Raw genomic sequence first — 16,453 nt, forward strand, 5'->3', positions numbered from 1 at the left:
AATCCACTTCCACCTGGAACCTTTCTCAACCTCTTACAGTTATGTACTAATGCATTGCATGCATTGCAACCGTCTGAAAACCATGTCAAGTTGAACTTCTTGGTGCTCTGTTTGGTATTGATTACATTGTCCACTAAAAATTACGAGTACATTGCATTCCCCTGTAACAGAACTTGGTAGTGAATAAAAATTAGAAACAACTTGGAAGTCTTTAAGTTTGGATATGCAAGGCCAGGTGCTACTTGCCTGTAAAACAGGGTAGGGAATCCTATGTAACCCAAGGCAGTGGGCCCACCATGATATTTATGTTATATCCACTCTATCCATTTCACCAGCTCATTTTAGGTTGTGCCCAAATATGGGGGAGATCCAAAAATGATGTGAGCTACCACAAGAAACACGGGAGATTGAATGCCCACCACTGAAACCATTCTAGAACAGGCTGATATTTGTGCTTTCCATTCATCCGGGGTGGGAATCATCTCATGTGGGTCCCAGAAGAGCTAGTTTACCCAAAAGAAAAAAGAAAAAGAAAAATAAGTTACTTATTCCTTCATCCTATTACATCAGATATTAGTAGTTGTTAATCCAAAATCTCATGTGCATAGATACATAAAAACTAACAGAAGACTATTAGCAAGAAGTGGATCATTACCTGTATAAAAACTATCTCCATGCTGAAGCAACAATCAAGTTCTTGCCCTCCCACCCAAAGTAGAGGGCCCCACCTTCTTCTTTCACCTTGTACCTGTCACAGTATGATTTTAACAGCAGTGATCGAATCGCACCATTCACATATGCACTCAACGGGCAAGGAACAAACCCAGCCATCATCATCCTCGCCCTCCACTTCCCCGCCACCTCGTATCTCTCTATCCTCTCCGCCCCCTCGCACGCTACAATATTGACAATATCGCGTGCAAGGCAGTGCCTCTCAACATTTATCCTGTCCGGGCTCTCCCTGGGGAGTGTCACATCGAGCGACTCAAACACAGCTGAGTAGTAATTGTAGGCCTCCACAAACCTTGGAAAGAACGGAGCTGTGTTAGTATTCATATCTTGCTCAACGACCGTCACCAGCTTCGGTTCCATGCTCTTAACCATGCGGAGGAGTTGGTCCCGCTCGTTCACTGTTGAGACACTCTCATCTGGCATGTGATGAAGCTGGAAGGCAAAGTTAACAATGAGTGCTTCACCTGACCGGCATTCTAGTATTGATGGTGTGACATCTCCTGTCTTGGCAGCAATTGCTCGAAATTCAAAAGGCACCCCAACTAACTCTGCAAGCTTCTCGAGACGCTGCCCAATGATGTTCAAGCCACCAACTGAGCGTTGCACCGACTCGGGGTCATCAACTCCTGTTATCCTCACATGGGGTGGCTTACATTGCCGAGTTGAAAGAGCTTGTATAAGTGTAATGTATTGGCTTCCTTGGTTTATGTCGAAATCTATGATGTGCACTCTCTCTTCATCCTTGAATGCTTCAGCTATCGCACCATTGGCTGCCATGAACCCGAACTTGAAACATGGGCAGATTTCGAAGAGGATCTGCATGGCTGAGAGCTGATCCGTAGTGGGCGGCTCTTTGCATTTCAGAGCCTTGTAAAGGCCATGGCCTGAGGCAGCCATCCGAGCAGCAAGGCCTTCCACCATGTAGGCAGCAATCCGTTGAGGTGGATCCCCATGGATTGAGACCATGTGTCTGAGGCTTGTTATAAGGGTTGATGCTTCCTCCAGGTTCCCTTCTGACATTGCAGCTGCACATTCAAAGAGCAGCTGCTTCGGAGTTAGATTTCTGGATGAGTGAGGGCTGGATATGGGTACAACAGGCATATCTTTACTGCTGCTGATGCTGCTGAGGTTCGAGTCTGAGGATGAAGATTCCTTTGGTGAGTTGGGGATAAGAAGATTCTTGACAGATTCCGCCCATTCACCATCAATACCTATGCATTGGTCCAATTCGAACATGTCGTCATCATTATCATCCAGCAGCTCTCTCTCAAGATTTTGAAGCTTCAACCTGATTTCATCTTCACCATAGTCCATTCCATTCTCTGGGCTATCTGATGAAGAAAGGGTCTGTGCAGAGTTGTCGGTGAACATTAACGGAAGCGAATCCTGGGTTGTGGCAAAATAATTATATTCATTTTGTGTAGTGACAGAGGATCCTGAAGTAGCCATCAGCCGGTAGGATGTTGGACCTTGAGGGCAAAATACAGGGCTGGAAAAGCTGGAGTTAGATTGGTGAAGTGAGCCAATCTGTTGACTCGGATATTCTTCTGGGGAAGAATGAGGGTACTGCTTGCTATAAATCTCATGGCAAAAGGATTCAGGGCCATACTTGAATTTACGCTTATCGGAGCAAAATATTTGAGTGGATAGACCAGTGCCATCAATGTTGCCTTTAAGTGAATAGATGTTGGACTCGCCATATGAGGTGGAAGAATCCACAGACCTGACTAAAGACATGATATCCTCTTCAAGCTACTCAACACTTCACCGTTATAACAAGCTACAAAACTTCCTCTCTATTCATAGAAGACTTCACAAGCATTGATGCTGGCTATCACAAATGGAAATTAAACAGAATGGTAAGAGGATGAAAAACTGTCAAAGTTAATTTAGGAAGAGAAATTTCATGAGCATCAACACAAGAATATCCAGTCATAAGCTTGTGTGGTAAGTCAGGAATGCTGGAATCCGTTCCTACGTTGCGGGAATAAATGAGCAGCATTTGTGTGACGGTTTGGTATGGCATTTCACCTCTACTGCTTTTTTTTTTAAAGGTAGTGTGGGCGTGTGACGGTTTGGTATGGCATTTCACCTACTGCTTTTTTTTTAAAGTAGTGTGGGCTAAACCCATGACCTCAATGTTGAAACGCACTCTGTCCACCACTGAGCCATGGGTTGGAACCCACCTGCTGTTTTCATGTTTAAAGAGGGCAGGATTTGAGAGTAGAACATTCTTCTTGGGATTGTTTACTTCCAAAATGGAGGAGATTTTCACTTCTGCTTCATTTTTCGGAGAAGTTTATTAGTTCCACATTTGAAATGAGACCGTTCAAGTAGAACTCTTTGGCTTCTTCCAGCTCAGTTGAACACAGAACATTGATTTTCCAATTCTGTAGAACTTGCAAATGGGTGGACAAGAAAGAAGGATAATGGACACAGTAAGAAAACAAATCAGAGGATTCTCAACCAAGGCTTTGTACAATATACTCAGGATTTCAGTTCTGACAAGTGGGGCCTGTAGTTCTGTAATCCAGACCATTGTCGTGTCCCACCTTCTTTGTTCCATGCCCCAAAAAAAGGCCTCAGCAGGGAAGTTCAATCCTTTTAGTTAGTGGCTTACAGATAGATAGATGGTCAAGACAAGGTACATAAACAGTCCACACTCAACTGGAAAAAAAAGAAGTCCAGACAATTGTGTGGGCAGGATCTTCTAATCCAGGAGATTAGTGGGGCACAGTCCATTTAAAATGGGTAGGAACACACCAATAAGAACCACCAGACTAAAAACCCGCATATATCATTACAAGCATCGAATTGATGATCCTAGAAAAAGCTTGAACTATATCCCAAAAATAAAATAGAAGTTTGGAGCCGGTGAATAAAAACACCATCCTCGTCAATGGCTACAAGAACTGGAGGAAGTGATGGGTGCAGATGCCTAGGTGCCAATAACAAAAGAATAGCTCTAACCAAGGAGCAACGGCCAGTACACCTCTGACAAGAAGCACCACAGAAACATAGGTCTAAAATCTATATGAAGAGGTCAATGAGATTTTTTAAAGCAGAATCCTATGCCTCAGATCATGTTCACTCCAGAAAGTATATAACCATGAAGCTTCCAGGATCTCTTATACAGGTCAGTGATATGTCTGGCTGTGATCCTATTCAGTCTCAAGTACCATAATGACAACTCTTCCACAGTAAAACATGCATCCACCTTGCATCCAACATTGTAAATTATGCAATCATGAGTTCCCCATTTGTCTAAGGTCCTTTGAAATCTTTTAGGAGCATATTGATTGAGTTGTTCTAAGCATATGACTCTAGCATAAGATAAATCTGTGCATATGAGATTTGCTAAGAGACGCATAAAAGCAGATAGTTCTACTCAAACTGGAATTTATTACAAATAATATTTACAATTTCTCAGACCATAAAACCATTAAACGACAACGGCCAGCATAATGAAGTCCATTAAGTTTCCACAGAGTCATGGATAACCGAATCTCCTGTTGTCTATTGCAGTTTCAAATGTTGCATTCATTAAGAAATCTATCCCAACAAGAACTTGGGGGAATTTTGTACCACATGGATGTGGTGAAATGGCGCATCACCCTTATAAAAGTTGCTCTAACCCCCCATTAATGAAAGAATTATCATGATTTCTCTCAAAATTTTCATGAACAAAGGTTTGAAGTTTTTTTCTCAAACCTCTTGTTACCAAAAGGATTTTTTATTTTGTTTTGGACAACATTTCAGTATAACGAGGTCTAGGAATAGTATTTTGATATTTGGAGAGATGAATAGGCAGTCTTTTTTTTTCAATATTTCGGTTTTAAAGAGTGGAAAGGCGAGTACTTTCTGGGTGGTTTTTTTTCACTCTCTTCCTTGAAATCATTTATTTCTGCTGGAGGATCTGGGTAGATTCACCAAAACATAGGTTTTGAGTCTGAGTCTAGTGAATTTGATTTTAGATGAAAAGGTTTTACCTCAGGTAGAACTCCAGGCTAAGGAGAGACTTTTTCACAATCTACATCAGGTTCTGATTCTAATTTTTGAGTGTCAGCTTCCATATTTCAAAATGGTGGATTTGTGGTTTAGGAAAGATGGTTTTATTTTTCATTATCTGAATAATAAAAATTGAGTCTTGGGCTGTAATTTCCGGGTTTTGATCTTTCATTGTTTCTGTTTTGGAGAAATAAAGATTGCCTCTTTTTTTTCATTATCTGACCACATATATGAGTTTGAGGGAGCAATTTATTGCTTATGAGATCGGCATAAACCTGTTTCTTTAAAACATTTGATTCACTGTTTTTAGATGGAAGAAAAGTTTTTTTTTTCTCCATCATCTATTCAAATGTATGGTTTTTTAAGTAACTGTTTGTGGGGTCTGAGCTTCCCATGTAGAAAGAAATCTGAGACTCAAAATCAAAGAATTAGGTATTGTTTTCTGAATTCAAAACTTCTGAAACTCATGTTTTGGGTGTTTACTACAGTGAATTGGATTCTGAGTGGAAGAGAGGCTTTCAGTTCAAAACTTCTGAAACTCATCTTTTGGGTGTTTACTACAGTGAATTGGATTCTGAGTGGAAGAGAGGCTTTTTGGTTCTGCATTGTCCATTGATTGTATCGATGAAGAAGCAATAGAGCTTTCGTGAAAGGAATAAAGTGGTAGCGATGGAGAAGCAGTAGAGCTTTCATGACAGGAATAGAATGGAAGCAATTAAGAAGCAGCAGAACTTTCACGAGAGGAATAGTGTGGAAGCTATGAAGAAGCAGCCTAGTTTTTGTGATAGGAATAAAATGGTAGAGATGGAGAAGCAGTTGAGTTGTAAATGGTGGCGATTGAGAAGCAAGTACACCATTTTAAGCATTTTGAAAAAAAAAAAAGACAACGGGCAAATTCTGCATTTCACATCCGTATGATCAGCAGACTGATTAGGGCATTCAAATTGTCAAGGTCTATTTTTGGAAGACCCTCTAAAAATCCTTAGGACTCATTTGGATGGTGGTAAACGGGGCAAGTAGTAAATGATTTAATAGCAAATCATTTAATACTTGTGTTTGGATGCTCCCTTCTCATTTACGAGCAAAAATGTGAGTTTTCATTAACTAGTAAATGAGGAGATGGCAACAGCTCTATTTTTTTGAATGAAAGCTTATAAAGCAGATTTCATTTACCATTTACAGGCTTTCTAAACACTGTAAATGATTTACTAGTAAATCATTTACAACTTAAAGCCAAGCAGACAAGATGCCAATCATTTACGGCCTTTAAGTGATTTACTAGTAAATCATTTACAATGTAAACCATTTACCACCGTCCAAACGACCCCTTTATTAGAGGATTTTCCCAGTAAATTCCCACGAAATTAAAAGGTTTTTACATGGTAAGATACGTTTGATTTGAAATGAGTACAATCATCTCAAGTTATCAAGACTGAGGTCTTGGCATCGATTCCCTAGTGTGGGTGGCTAACAGTGAAGTGTGATCTGACAGTGGGTGCACTAACAAGCTAACCAAAAAAAAAAAAAAGTTATCAAGACATGGGTCTGTTTGGATCGGATCAGCTGTGATAAAATTGTATAAGCCCTACCCATTTCCTTTCAGGCCGGAGACGAAACAAAAGCAATTTCACAAGATCGACATTCTAACCTTCTAACACCATTTCAGCTCTGGCATATAGAACACTTTAGGTGAAACCAACAACCTATTTTTTAAGGATTCAAATCCTAGCAGATGAATGACGTCGCCACGTTGGGACTCCCCCTATACAAACAGGCCCTGACAAAGTAACTACCGCATTCTTTCAACGGCCCCAGTTGCACCAAAAAATTTTGCTAATGAAGAATGGTCAGGTAAAACCATTGGCATTATAAAGAGCTTTCCGTCAAGGATTGGGTATTCCTCGACCACGCCTTACCAACCAGCAAATGAAAATAATAAAAAGAGAACAAACAGAGATTGGGTTATAGTAGCATTGATTTTTAAAGATTTAGCCTTATGGATGAGAAGGCCTATGCAATCCAATATACGGAAGAGAGAGAGAAGCCCTGACTCTTCTTACTAGAAGGCAACATGGACTCCCCATACTCTTAATCTAGACATGGATACACAGAGATTTTCTTCCTAGCCTTGTCGCATCGGAAAGGGCAAGACTGCGGCGTGAGTTAGCTAGACTAGACTGTAACGCAGCATCAGCAGCATATCCACATGATGCTGCTCATACACATACATCAATTTAGATGGTTCAAATCATGGGCCGAGCATCATCGCTCACGAATCAGGTTGGTTAGATGATCTCACCATCTGAACAGTCCAAATTCTACGGGGAAAATCAGACGGTTAGGATCAGTCAATTGATGCGATACTCGGTATGGCCCATCCATATTGAGGCGACTACAGATCATCCACATCATAAAATCTACAGAAATTGGTAACAACATTGCATACACATCGACGATAATACAGAAATCCACACCAACCAAATGAAAAACAAAACAAATTAAAACATACCCATCAAAGGACTGACAAAGATCATACCTTACATATATGAATCTTGATCATATCTTCAAATAGGGGAAATACCCAACTGGAGAAATCCTCCAAAAGGAGCTCAAATGAAGAGAAATATATGTTTTTGACAGTTGGGTTGCACGAGAAAGAGCCAAAGTCTTCAGCAAGATGATAATATTTTGCATCTTTTTATTTAAAAAAAAAAAAAAATCAAGTTTTGATGTTTGGTGGAAAAGCAACAACTGAGCTTACCAGGAAGAAGAAGAACCAAAATAAAATAAAATAAAGAAAAAGATTGGTTTTTTTAAATTAAACTACCCAATTAAAGATTCTACAGAAAGAAGAAGGCGTGTTCAAAATCGAATCACTGTAAAAGTCTAAAAATCCAGTCTTTTGGATTTCTATATGAGAAGCACTGAAAAAACATACCATGGGAAGCTTCCTCTCTCCTCTCTCTCTCTCTCATTCCTATTGTCTGACGTTTTATACAGACTACTGTGACGTTTGGTGTAGATAGTAATTATAAACGGGGAGACTATGGAGTGCGTTTACCACTTTTTATTATGTCACCGGTGGCGAACCTTCGCGCGTATGTAGGTCCAAACAACGTGTCGGTATCAGGTGGCAGACGAGTCGGTAGAGGCGGTAGTACTGGAATATGGTAGAGCCGTCTCTCCATCGTACACTTGGCAAAGTAATTTATTGATCCGGATCGTCCATTTAACTCAAATTGATGTGGATGGAAATTACTTCAAAGTACAGATAGATCGGATGATCCTAACCATCTCTTGAAAGGGACCGTTAAGAACAAAAATGGTTTATGGTCACCATGCTTTGGAGGAGGAAGTGAAGACAAGTGATGGTTAAAATTGCTAATAGTTTCGAATTTTAAAACATTAGCCATCCATGATAAGGCCCACTAGATGGACGGTCCTTGGAGCTGCATCATGCTCCCAATTTAGTCGGGTAGGGATCTCTTGGGAGACTTCCTAGGATGGGACGCTAGGTGGGGCCCACCGTGATAATTGTGAGAAATCCATTCTGTCCATGAGTTTTGCCTGATCATTTTATGACATATGCTTCAATATGATGTAGATCCAAAATTCAAGTAGGCTGCACGATGGGAAAAGTGAGTAGGGAAATACCAACCGCTGAACCATCTCTAGATCTGTCGTGTTGTTTATATGCCATCCAAACCGTTTATGAGGTCATTCCTCCCGAGATGAATTGAAAACACAAAAATATATCCAATCATCATTGTTTCCTGTTATGTGGCCCATGTAAGTTTTGAATCCGCATCATTTTTTGGCCTACGATCTAACTCGATCCGGAAAAACGGATGAATGGGGTGGATTTCTAACAAACATCTAAGGTAGGCCCCACGTAATTTCTGGTCACAGGCTCTGGCCATATTTTTTACCATCTAATCAGCCTACGAATGAACTGTTCTTAGGAATTATTAGTGATTTATTTTTAAAAAATTCCTTAGCCGTCTCATTTGAATATGTGTTTAGATGCAACAAAAAATCGGGTCGCGCATAAATTGCCTTGATGGTCAGTTGATGGATGGTTTTATTCTTCCGCGGGTTAAATCCTTTCGCTTGTATGGGCGGTGGGATCAGAAAGGATTAGGTGGGATGGGATTAGAAAAACATAATTACTAGGGCAGGGTTTGTCCCTGTTGCCATGGGATAAGATTAATGACATGCTTTGTTGGTAATACAGTGGTACATTGAATGGATATACTCACCATCATTTGAAATTATTAAGAATAACACACATGTATTATATTTAAACTGTTCATTTGTTTTGTACCCTCATTTTATGGTATGGGCCTAAAAATGAGGTAGATCCAAAACTTATGTGGCCCAAAGAGGTTTTCAACGATAAGTATTCAATCCTCGCTGCTTTCTATGGTGGGGTCCACTTGAGATTTAGATTTACCTGATTTTTTGGCCATGCTCTAAAATAATCTCGGTAAATGGGTGGACGATGTGGATATAGCCCACACATCATGGTGGGACCTACATAACTTGCTAACATTGAGTGAAATTGGCACAAGACCCAATGCAATTCCATTTAGGGACAGTTTGTTTTTCAAAGCAATGTTAAATGCACCGTGAATAGGTAATTATTAAGATTTCAGCGTTTTTGAAAATTCATAGGAATATATGCGTTTATGTATATGATATATTAGTTTCATTTATCTATTTTACTACAATATTTTGAAGCATTATACAAAAATTGAAATAATCCAATACTCAAGTAGCCCGCACCAAAAGAAACAGTAGCCCTACAAAGTTTTTTAACGGTGAGTATTCGATTCCCTTTTTTTATGGCATGGTACACATGAGTTTGAGATATGCCTCATTTTTTGCTCATGCTATAAATTCTGCCGGCATAACGGATGAACCGTGAGGATAAGCACAATGCATCACAATGGGACCCACATATATTTTGTAATATTTTTGATTTTTGTGTCAAAACAGTAAGCAGTTAAAAGTTTTTGTGTCAAAAGAGTAGGCAATCAAATTAAGTACGAATGAAAATGTCATAAATGGTTGGGAAAATAATTATTACTTTTTTACATGGTATTTATTGTTGCACTGAAAAATCAAACAAGCTGTTAATGTAATTCCAAAGTTTTTCCATTCTTCCCAAACATGGAGTGAAATTAGCAGGGAACCAGATGAATCCCATCCCACCTAATCTCATCTTATCCCACCGCCCAAACAGGCCCTTAGCCGCACTCGGTGGGTTTGAGTCCTTACCTCAGTGGTAGACTATGGGGAGTTTCAACTTGAGGTCTTGGGTTCGAAACACATAGGTGGTGAAATTTCACTATTGTGTGTGTGGTTGTGTGTGTGTGTGTGTGTGTGTGTGTGTGTGTGTGTGTGTATTAAAGCCCACTCAGTCTACACATGACTCAATGGAGCCCATTGTAATGTTAGTCGTCCTTCCATTTTTACAAATTATTATAAGGTATATGGCCAAAAATGAGATTGATCTAATGTCCTGGTAGGCCATAAAATGGAGATAGAATGCTTACCATAAAAGTCTTTTGAGAATTGCAGAATTTTTTTATTGACTTGATATTTGTGTTTTGCCTTTGCCTAGTCTATGTGACTTTATGAACAGGTTAGATGGGAAGTAAATATCATTTTCGACCTCAAGAAGATTTCAACAGTGTGCATCATTATCACAGCTACTCCCTTGGAGTGGTCCACTTTGAGCTAGGAATCTATCTTACCTTTGGACTCATGCTCTGAAAATATATAGAAAAATGAATATGCGAGTGGATAAAGCTCATGCATGTCCACAGGAACGGGTAAGAGGCTAGTTACCAAGATGGTGTGCTCATCACTATGGAGCCCACCTTAATATGTGTACTTTACCTCCACACTATTAATCAAGTTTTTTTTTTTTCCCAAATTACTTCACAATGTGAGCCCAAATAAGAAGCATATCCAAATTTCAGTAAGAACATGCCATGGTAAACAATGGCGTTTGAACACCCTGCCATTAAAAACCTGTTGAGACCCACATAACATTTCCACGGCATTGTTCCGTTCAACCTACTGATAAGGTCACACAAACCTAGATGAATGGGAAAACCAAATATTATCTTGAATCAAAACTTTTATGGCTTACAAAGAATTCTTAATAGTCAATCATTGCTTCTTCTTTTTTCTATGGCATGGTTCACTCCAGATTTGGATTGCTTTATTTTTGGGCCATGCCCTTTAAAATAATCAGAAAAATGTATATAGATAGCATGGATGTAAAATGCAAACATTGAGCTATGCCCTACAATGAGGGTCGCACCATCCGGGGGAGATATGGGCGCATCTGCGCCACTCCAATTCACAACCCTTTCTTTAACTCATTTTTGCCAAAAAATTAAAAATTAAAAAAATATATCTTATTTTATATCCCCAAAGATAGAACAGAGAGTATATTACTCCTTGAAAATTGAGTAAAGCTTAATTAAAATTAGTGCTGCTTATAAAAGTATAATGATGTATGGTTTTATCATAAGTGTTATATGTATTAAGCACCTCACATGTGTTACATTAATTTTTAATGCACTATATATACCATGCATGTTAATAATGGATGCGGATTGCGTCCTACCCTAGGGCTCTGTGGGGCCCACCATGATGTAAGTGTTTTATCCACACCGTTTTCTCAAATAATTTTAAGCTATGGTACAAAAATTGAAGCTGGTCCAAGGCTTAAATGGACCACAAAGTGGGGATTGAACGTCCGACATTAAAAACTTATTGGGAGCTGTGGACCAGCTTCATTTTTAAGATGATAAATTAAAATGATTTGAGAAAATCGATGAACAGTATGGATAAAACACTTACATCACGGTGAGCCCCACGGATCCTTGCCAGGTTAGGACGCAATCCGTGTCCGTTTATACTTATATATGTCATAAATATTATATTTAAAGTTGTCCACTTATGATTCTATTTACTTCCAACCTTTAAAAAGGACTTAAAAATCAATATAATAATTAGTCCCACGCAATCATGACAAAATTAGCAACTTGGCTTGCATCCGAAAGTGTATTGGTCACGGATTGGAGCGTAAAATCACTGAAGAAATGCGTGTTTGAATCTTTCGTCCATCCGCCCCAATGGTATCTGGTTGGGTTAGGTTTCAACACATCATTAACCGGTTCGTACTGTGGGGAAATGGCACGAGCATTATTCCTATCCTACCACCTGTACACCTTAGGATGGAGTGAAATCCCAACCATCAAATGGACTATTCAGATTGTCCCATCTGCCTAACTCCAAGATCTTAAAAAGAGGGTCCAGCACTATGGACGGTCCAGGTTAAAGCAGATGTATGCCGCATGTGGAGACTCACACCATAACCATAGAAAAGTACGACTGCTTTGTCACGTGACAGATAAGTCAGAGGGCTGCAACTTTCGGACGGGAATTCGGTAGATCCGGGACTACTGAGTTCAGTGGACCCCTGACCGTGGGCCACGTATTGTGGCAGGTGTTTCACATCCACACTCTCCATTCGTAACCTTAAAAATAAGTATAGTCAAATCTCAGGTGAACCACATTAAAAGAAATAATAATGATTAAACAGCCACCATTAAAACTTCCTAAGGCTCACCGTAATATTTATTTCCCATCCACCCCGTTGATAAGGTCCCAGGATGACGAAGTAAAAACACTCATGTCAGCTTAGTCAAAACTTTTGTGGCCGGGAAGTTTTTAATGTTAAGCGTTTAATCACCGCTGTTTCTTGTGGTATGGCCACCTAAAAAATGGATCTGCTTCATTTTTTGCTTCATGCTATAAAAATGAGTTAGAAAAATGTACGAACGGTGTTGATATGAAAAATGTATAGCAACGGGCCCACGGCCACGGATCTACCGATATCGGTGGTCCATGGATCACCGAATCCCATCCGCGACTTTGCGTGGAAGATAATATTCAGTTCAACTCTACGAGGGTTCGAAGACTATCGAGGGGAGAAGACACCACAGATTCAGCACATTCAACTCCTATCAGAGGTGATGGTGAAATGACCCTATCGTCCTTGCCATTTTCCAAGGGAGCGGATTGGATGGTCTACCACACACCACCGAGCTGGCTCGTGTGCGTACGTGTCGTGCGAAGACTAGCGCTGCCGTTCCTCGAGTTCCAAGTTGTACCAACTTTAATGATGTACTTATCGTATTCATTCACTTTTTAAGATAACTTTAAGAGATTATAAACGAAAAATAATTATTCATATCCAAATCTCAAGTGTACCGTACCGCAAATAATAGTGGGACAATAATTCTCACCGTTAAAACATTTGTAGTATCCATTATAATATTTATTTTCCATCCAATTTATCCCCAATGCCACAAATGGATGAAAAAGAAAAACAAATATCATATTGATCCAAAGCTCAGGTGGACTCTTGTGATTTTCAACACCAGGACAAGGGTTCAATTATCCATCAGCAGTGAAATCCCACTACGGCGTGAGCGTGTGGGGGTATGTGTGCGTGAGTAATAAAAATGTTTTTAAAATAAAAAATAAAAAAATCCCTATTAATATTTTATTGTTTTTCATTCAAATATGCCCATTAAACCTTACGAACAGGTTTGATGGTAAATAAACATCACGTGGCTACTAGGAAGGTTTCAACCGCGGGCATCATTGTCCACTATTTTTTGTAGTATGGTCCACTCGAGCTTTTGATCTTCTAAGTTTTGGGGCTTGTATCCTAAAATGAGCCCCAAAGATTAAAATTCATAGAGCTACCACGTCGTGTGATCCAGGTATATCCCTTGAAACGAGTGGAAGCGGAATGGTGCGAAGACAAGCGCTAACGCTCCTCGAGCTCGTACGAACGGTTCAAAGGAGATCAAAGTTACGTGGCCACACAATGATGTATTTATTATATTAACACCGTTTATACATTTTTAGAAGTCATTTTAAAACATTGTCCAAAAAATAATCATATCTAAAGGTAAAATGTACTACACCACAAATATCAGTGGAGAATGATTTTCACTGTTAAAAAATTGGTAGGCCCACCGTAACATTTATTTTCCATCCAATATGTTCATAAGGTTACAGATAACTGGATGAAGATGAAAAACAAATTTCATATTGATCCATAACTTCTGTGACCCAAAAGGGTTTTGATGGTAGACGTTCAATCCCCCACTGCCTTTTGCAGTGTGGTCCACTTGATCATTAGATATTTCATATTTTTTGTCTCAAGACTTACTACGAGCTCGAAAAATGGTTGGACGGTTTGGATATAACACACACCTCATGATGGGACCCACAGGTCAACGCATTAGCTATATTGCTGCTGTGCGGTACATCAGCCAATCCGCTTCCGAAACGAGTCCCCTTCCGGCAAACGTCTTATCGGGAATCCAGAGGGCAATAGGGTGCTGAGCATGATACCGCAGCAACAGTACTGGGGCGGCAACCGAACCATACACGTGAAATTTAACTTAAATCTGAACCGTCCAAATAGTATCAAGAAATCTAGATTGGTTATATTCAGAAAATCAGATAAATTCAACGGCTCTGATATCTTATTAATGGACTTTTGTTTGATGAATTTGGACCATTCACTATTTCTCTTTTATTATTATTATTATTTATTTACTGTATTCATCTACGGTGGATTTCACTATTTGGGACTTTGGGATTCGTGTCAGTGCCACGTGTACAGGCCTTAGCGACGGTCCCATGCCCAGGATCATATCCCTCTCCAGACCAGAGAATAATAAAGGGGGAAATGGTACGCTAAAGCTTATAGAACCGAATATGGTGGAGCCATCTCTCTACCGTACACGTGACAGGGTCAAGCATCAATCAGAACCGTTCATGTAGCTTCCCTATTTCTGATGGAAAATTATTGAAAAAATATACAAATTAGATGATTGTACACATTTGATCAATGGTCTTCAAAGAAACGGTGGATAACAATTATGTTTACTGTCCAAATTAAGCAAAATAAAGTGAATAAAGTGATTGCTATAATCATCTGAGAGGCGTAAATATGGACTATCCACAGTAGGACCCACACGATAGATGGTCCGGATTTTTCCTTCTGCATGCCATATTTACTGTATGGAGATTGCCCTACCATATTCCGGTTCTTTCGGCTCTACTGTATCATCTCCTTCTTTAAAATAGAAATAATTACGTGGATGGCGACGTCGTCGCTGGCTCGCAGCAGCAAGGAGGTTGGACCCCAGTAGCCATTCAATCAGTGGCCCAGAGAAGAAACGGTTAGAGCAACAGTCCGCATTCAACCAGCAAAAAGCACACAACAGCAAATGGATGGTCAGATTTTCCCTATCACATACCCTATCAACATGGTGGTCCACAGATCAACGCTCCCAATCTCCACGTGTACGGTGAGAAGCGAGCGCCAAAAACCGTATTAAGCCGCATTCACTCGCGCTTTGTAGGTTAATCTCAACTGGCATCTTGATGTGTGGAACCCTTATCTTATGTCCGCGTCATCCATGACGGACCTGGATTGTATGGTGAGGCGCATACTACCCTTTACCGTGGTTTGAAGACTCCGAGGGGCCCACCGTGATGTATTGTTTTATCCACGCCGTCCAACCGTTTTTCCAGCTCATTTTAGGACATTAGCCCAAAATTGAAGCATATAAAAGCTCAAGTGGACCACACCAATGGGGATAATGATTTCCACCGTTGAAACCTTACTGGGCCTTCACGTGTCCCACTCGTTATTTTCCTTGATTCGCAAAAATCACTTAGATCCAAAATACCCACTTGAGTGTTTGGATGGACTGATTTTTGTGGTGTCCATTCATCCTTGTGGGGTACGTCTTGAGGATTGACTGGCAGATAGAAAACAGGAAGATTTTATAAATAAAAGTGGACGTCCCCATCAAACCGTTTCCTGTGGTGTGGCCCAATCGAGGTTTGGGTCCACCTTATTTTTGTACTCTAAGGATAACCTGATGGGGCGCCCATGATGGACGGACTGGATGTCGCCACAGACACCTCGTTTCACCTATAAATCTTTACAGCTGATCCGGCCTCCAAAACTTTCGTACGTGGGCACTTTAGTATTCCTCAATAATAAATACAATCGAGACTCATCATCCCTATCTTAATCAACAAGTCTTAGATTTCATCCACCGCGCACGCGTTGGATCATCTAGGTGTAATGGGATGACGTGGTAACATCTTGATCCTACAAATATCAGATAGTGGGGCCCAATAACGCCTATGGCCAGTGTATGCTGACTAGGAGCTGACCGTGGTCCACCTACACCATATGTCATCAACTGCATCATCACCTTGAATAAAATAAAAGGACTGAATTTGTAACGCGTTAATCGTGACTTGTACGCATGTCTATTTGAAAATGACAAAACAACACCATTTTCTTTGGTAGTTCAGGTGGGGACTAGGTTGTAGCCAGCTATTAAAATTGTAAAAATTGGATCATGGCCGTTGATCCTCAAGGCCCAATATTTATTTCTTATCCTTGAAGAAGGGGCGTAGAATCAAGGTACAATGATGAAGAGATCCAAAAACAGCCCCTTTTCCGTCATTGAGAATTGATAAAGGTGACTCGCCATCGATTACACCTTCTACGTGTGCTCCTTCAACGGTGGAAACGAGGCACATGTGTAAGAGATCCGAGCTGCCTTGCTGTTCCCACTCCATT

At 40.2% G+C, this 16,453-nt stretch overlaps 1 protein-coding gene across 2 annotated transcripts; it reads right to left on the reverse strand.

Moving 5' to 3' along the window:
• Nucleotides 1-85: 85 nt before the first annotated feature.
• On the reverse strand, nt 86-7,752 carry LOC131236541 (scarecrow-like protein 1). Of its 2 annotated transcripts, XM_058233789.1 has the most exons (3): nt 7,277-7,655; nt 656-2,563; nt 86-503 (listed from the first exon to the last, which is right to left on the reverse strand). In XM_058233789.1, exon 2 carries the CDS (start codon nt 2,467-2,469, stop codon nt 667-669), a length of 1,803 nt encoding a protein of 600 aa, XP_058089772.1. In that variant the 5' UTR covers nt 2,470-2,563; nt 7,277-7,655; the 3' UTR covers nt 86-503; nt 656-666. The 2 variants fall into 2 exon arrangements, with proteins under 2 accessions (XP_058089772.1, XP_058089773.1); XM_058233790.1 differs by lacking the exons at nt 86-503; nt 7,277-7,655 and adding an exon at nt 7,679-7,752 and having other exon boundaries at nt 523-2,563.
• Nucleotides 7,753-16,453: the final 8,701 nt, after the last annotated feature.

Source organism: Magnolia sinica, chromosome 2 (genome assembly GCF_029962835.1).
Source record: "Magnolia sinica isolate HGM2019 chromosome 2, MsV1, whole genome shotgun sequence".
NCBI classification, from domain to species: Eukaryota; Viridiplantae; Streptophyta; class Magnoliopsida; order Magnoliales; family Magnoliaceae; genus Magnolia; species Magnolia sinica.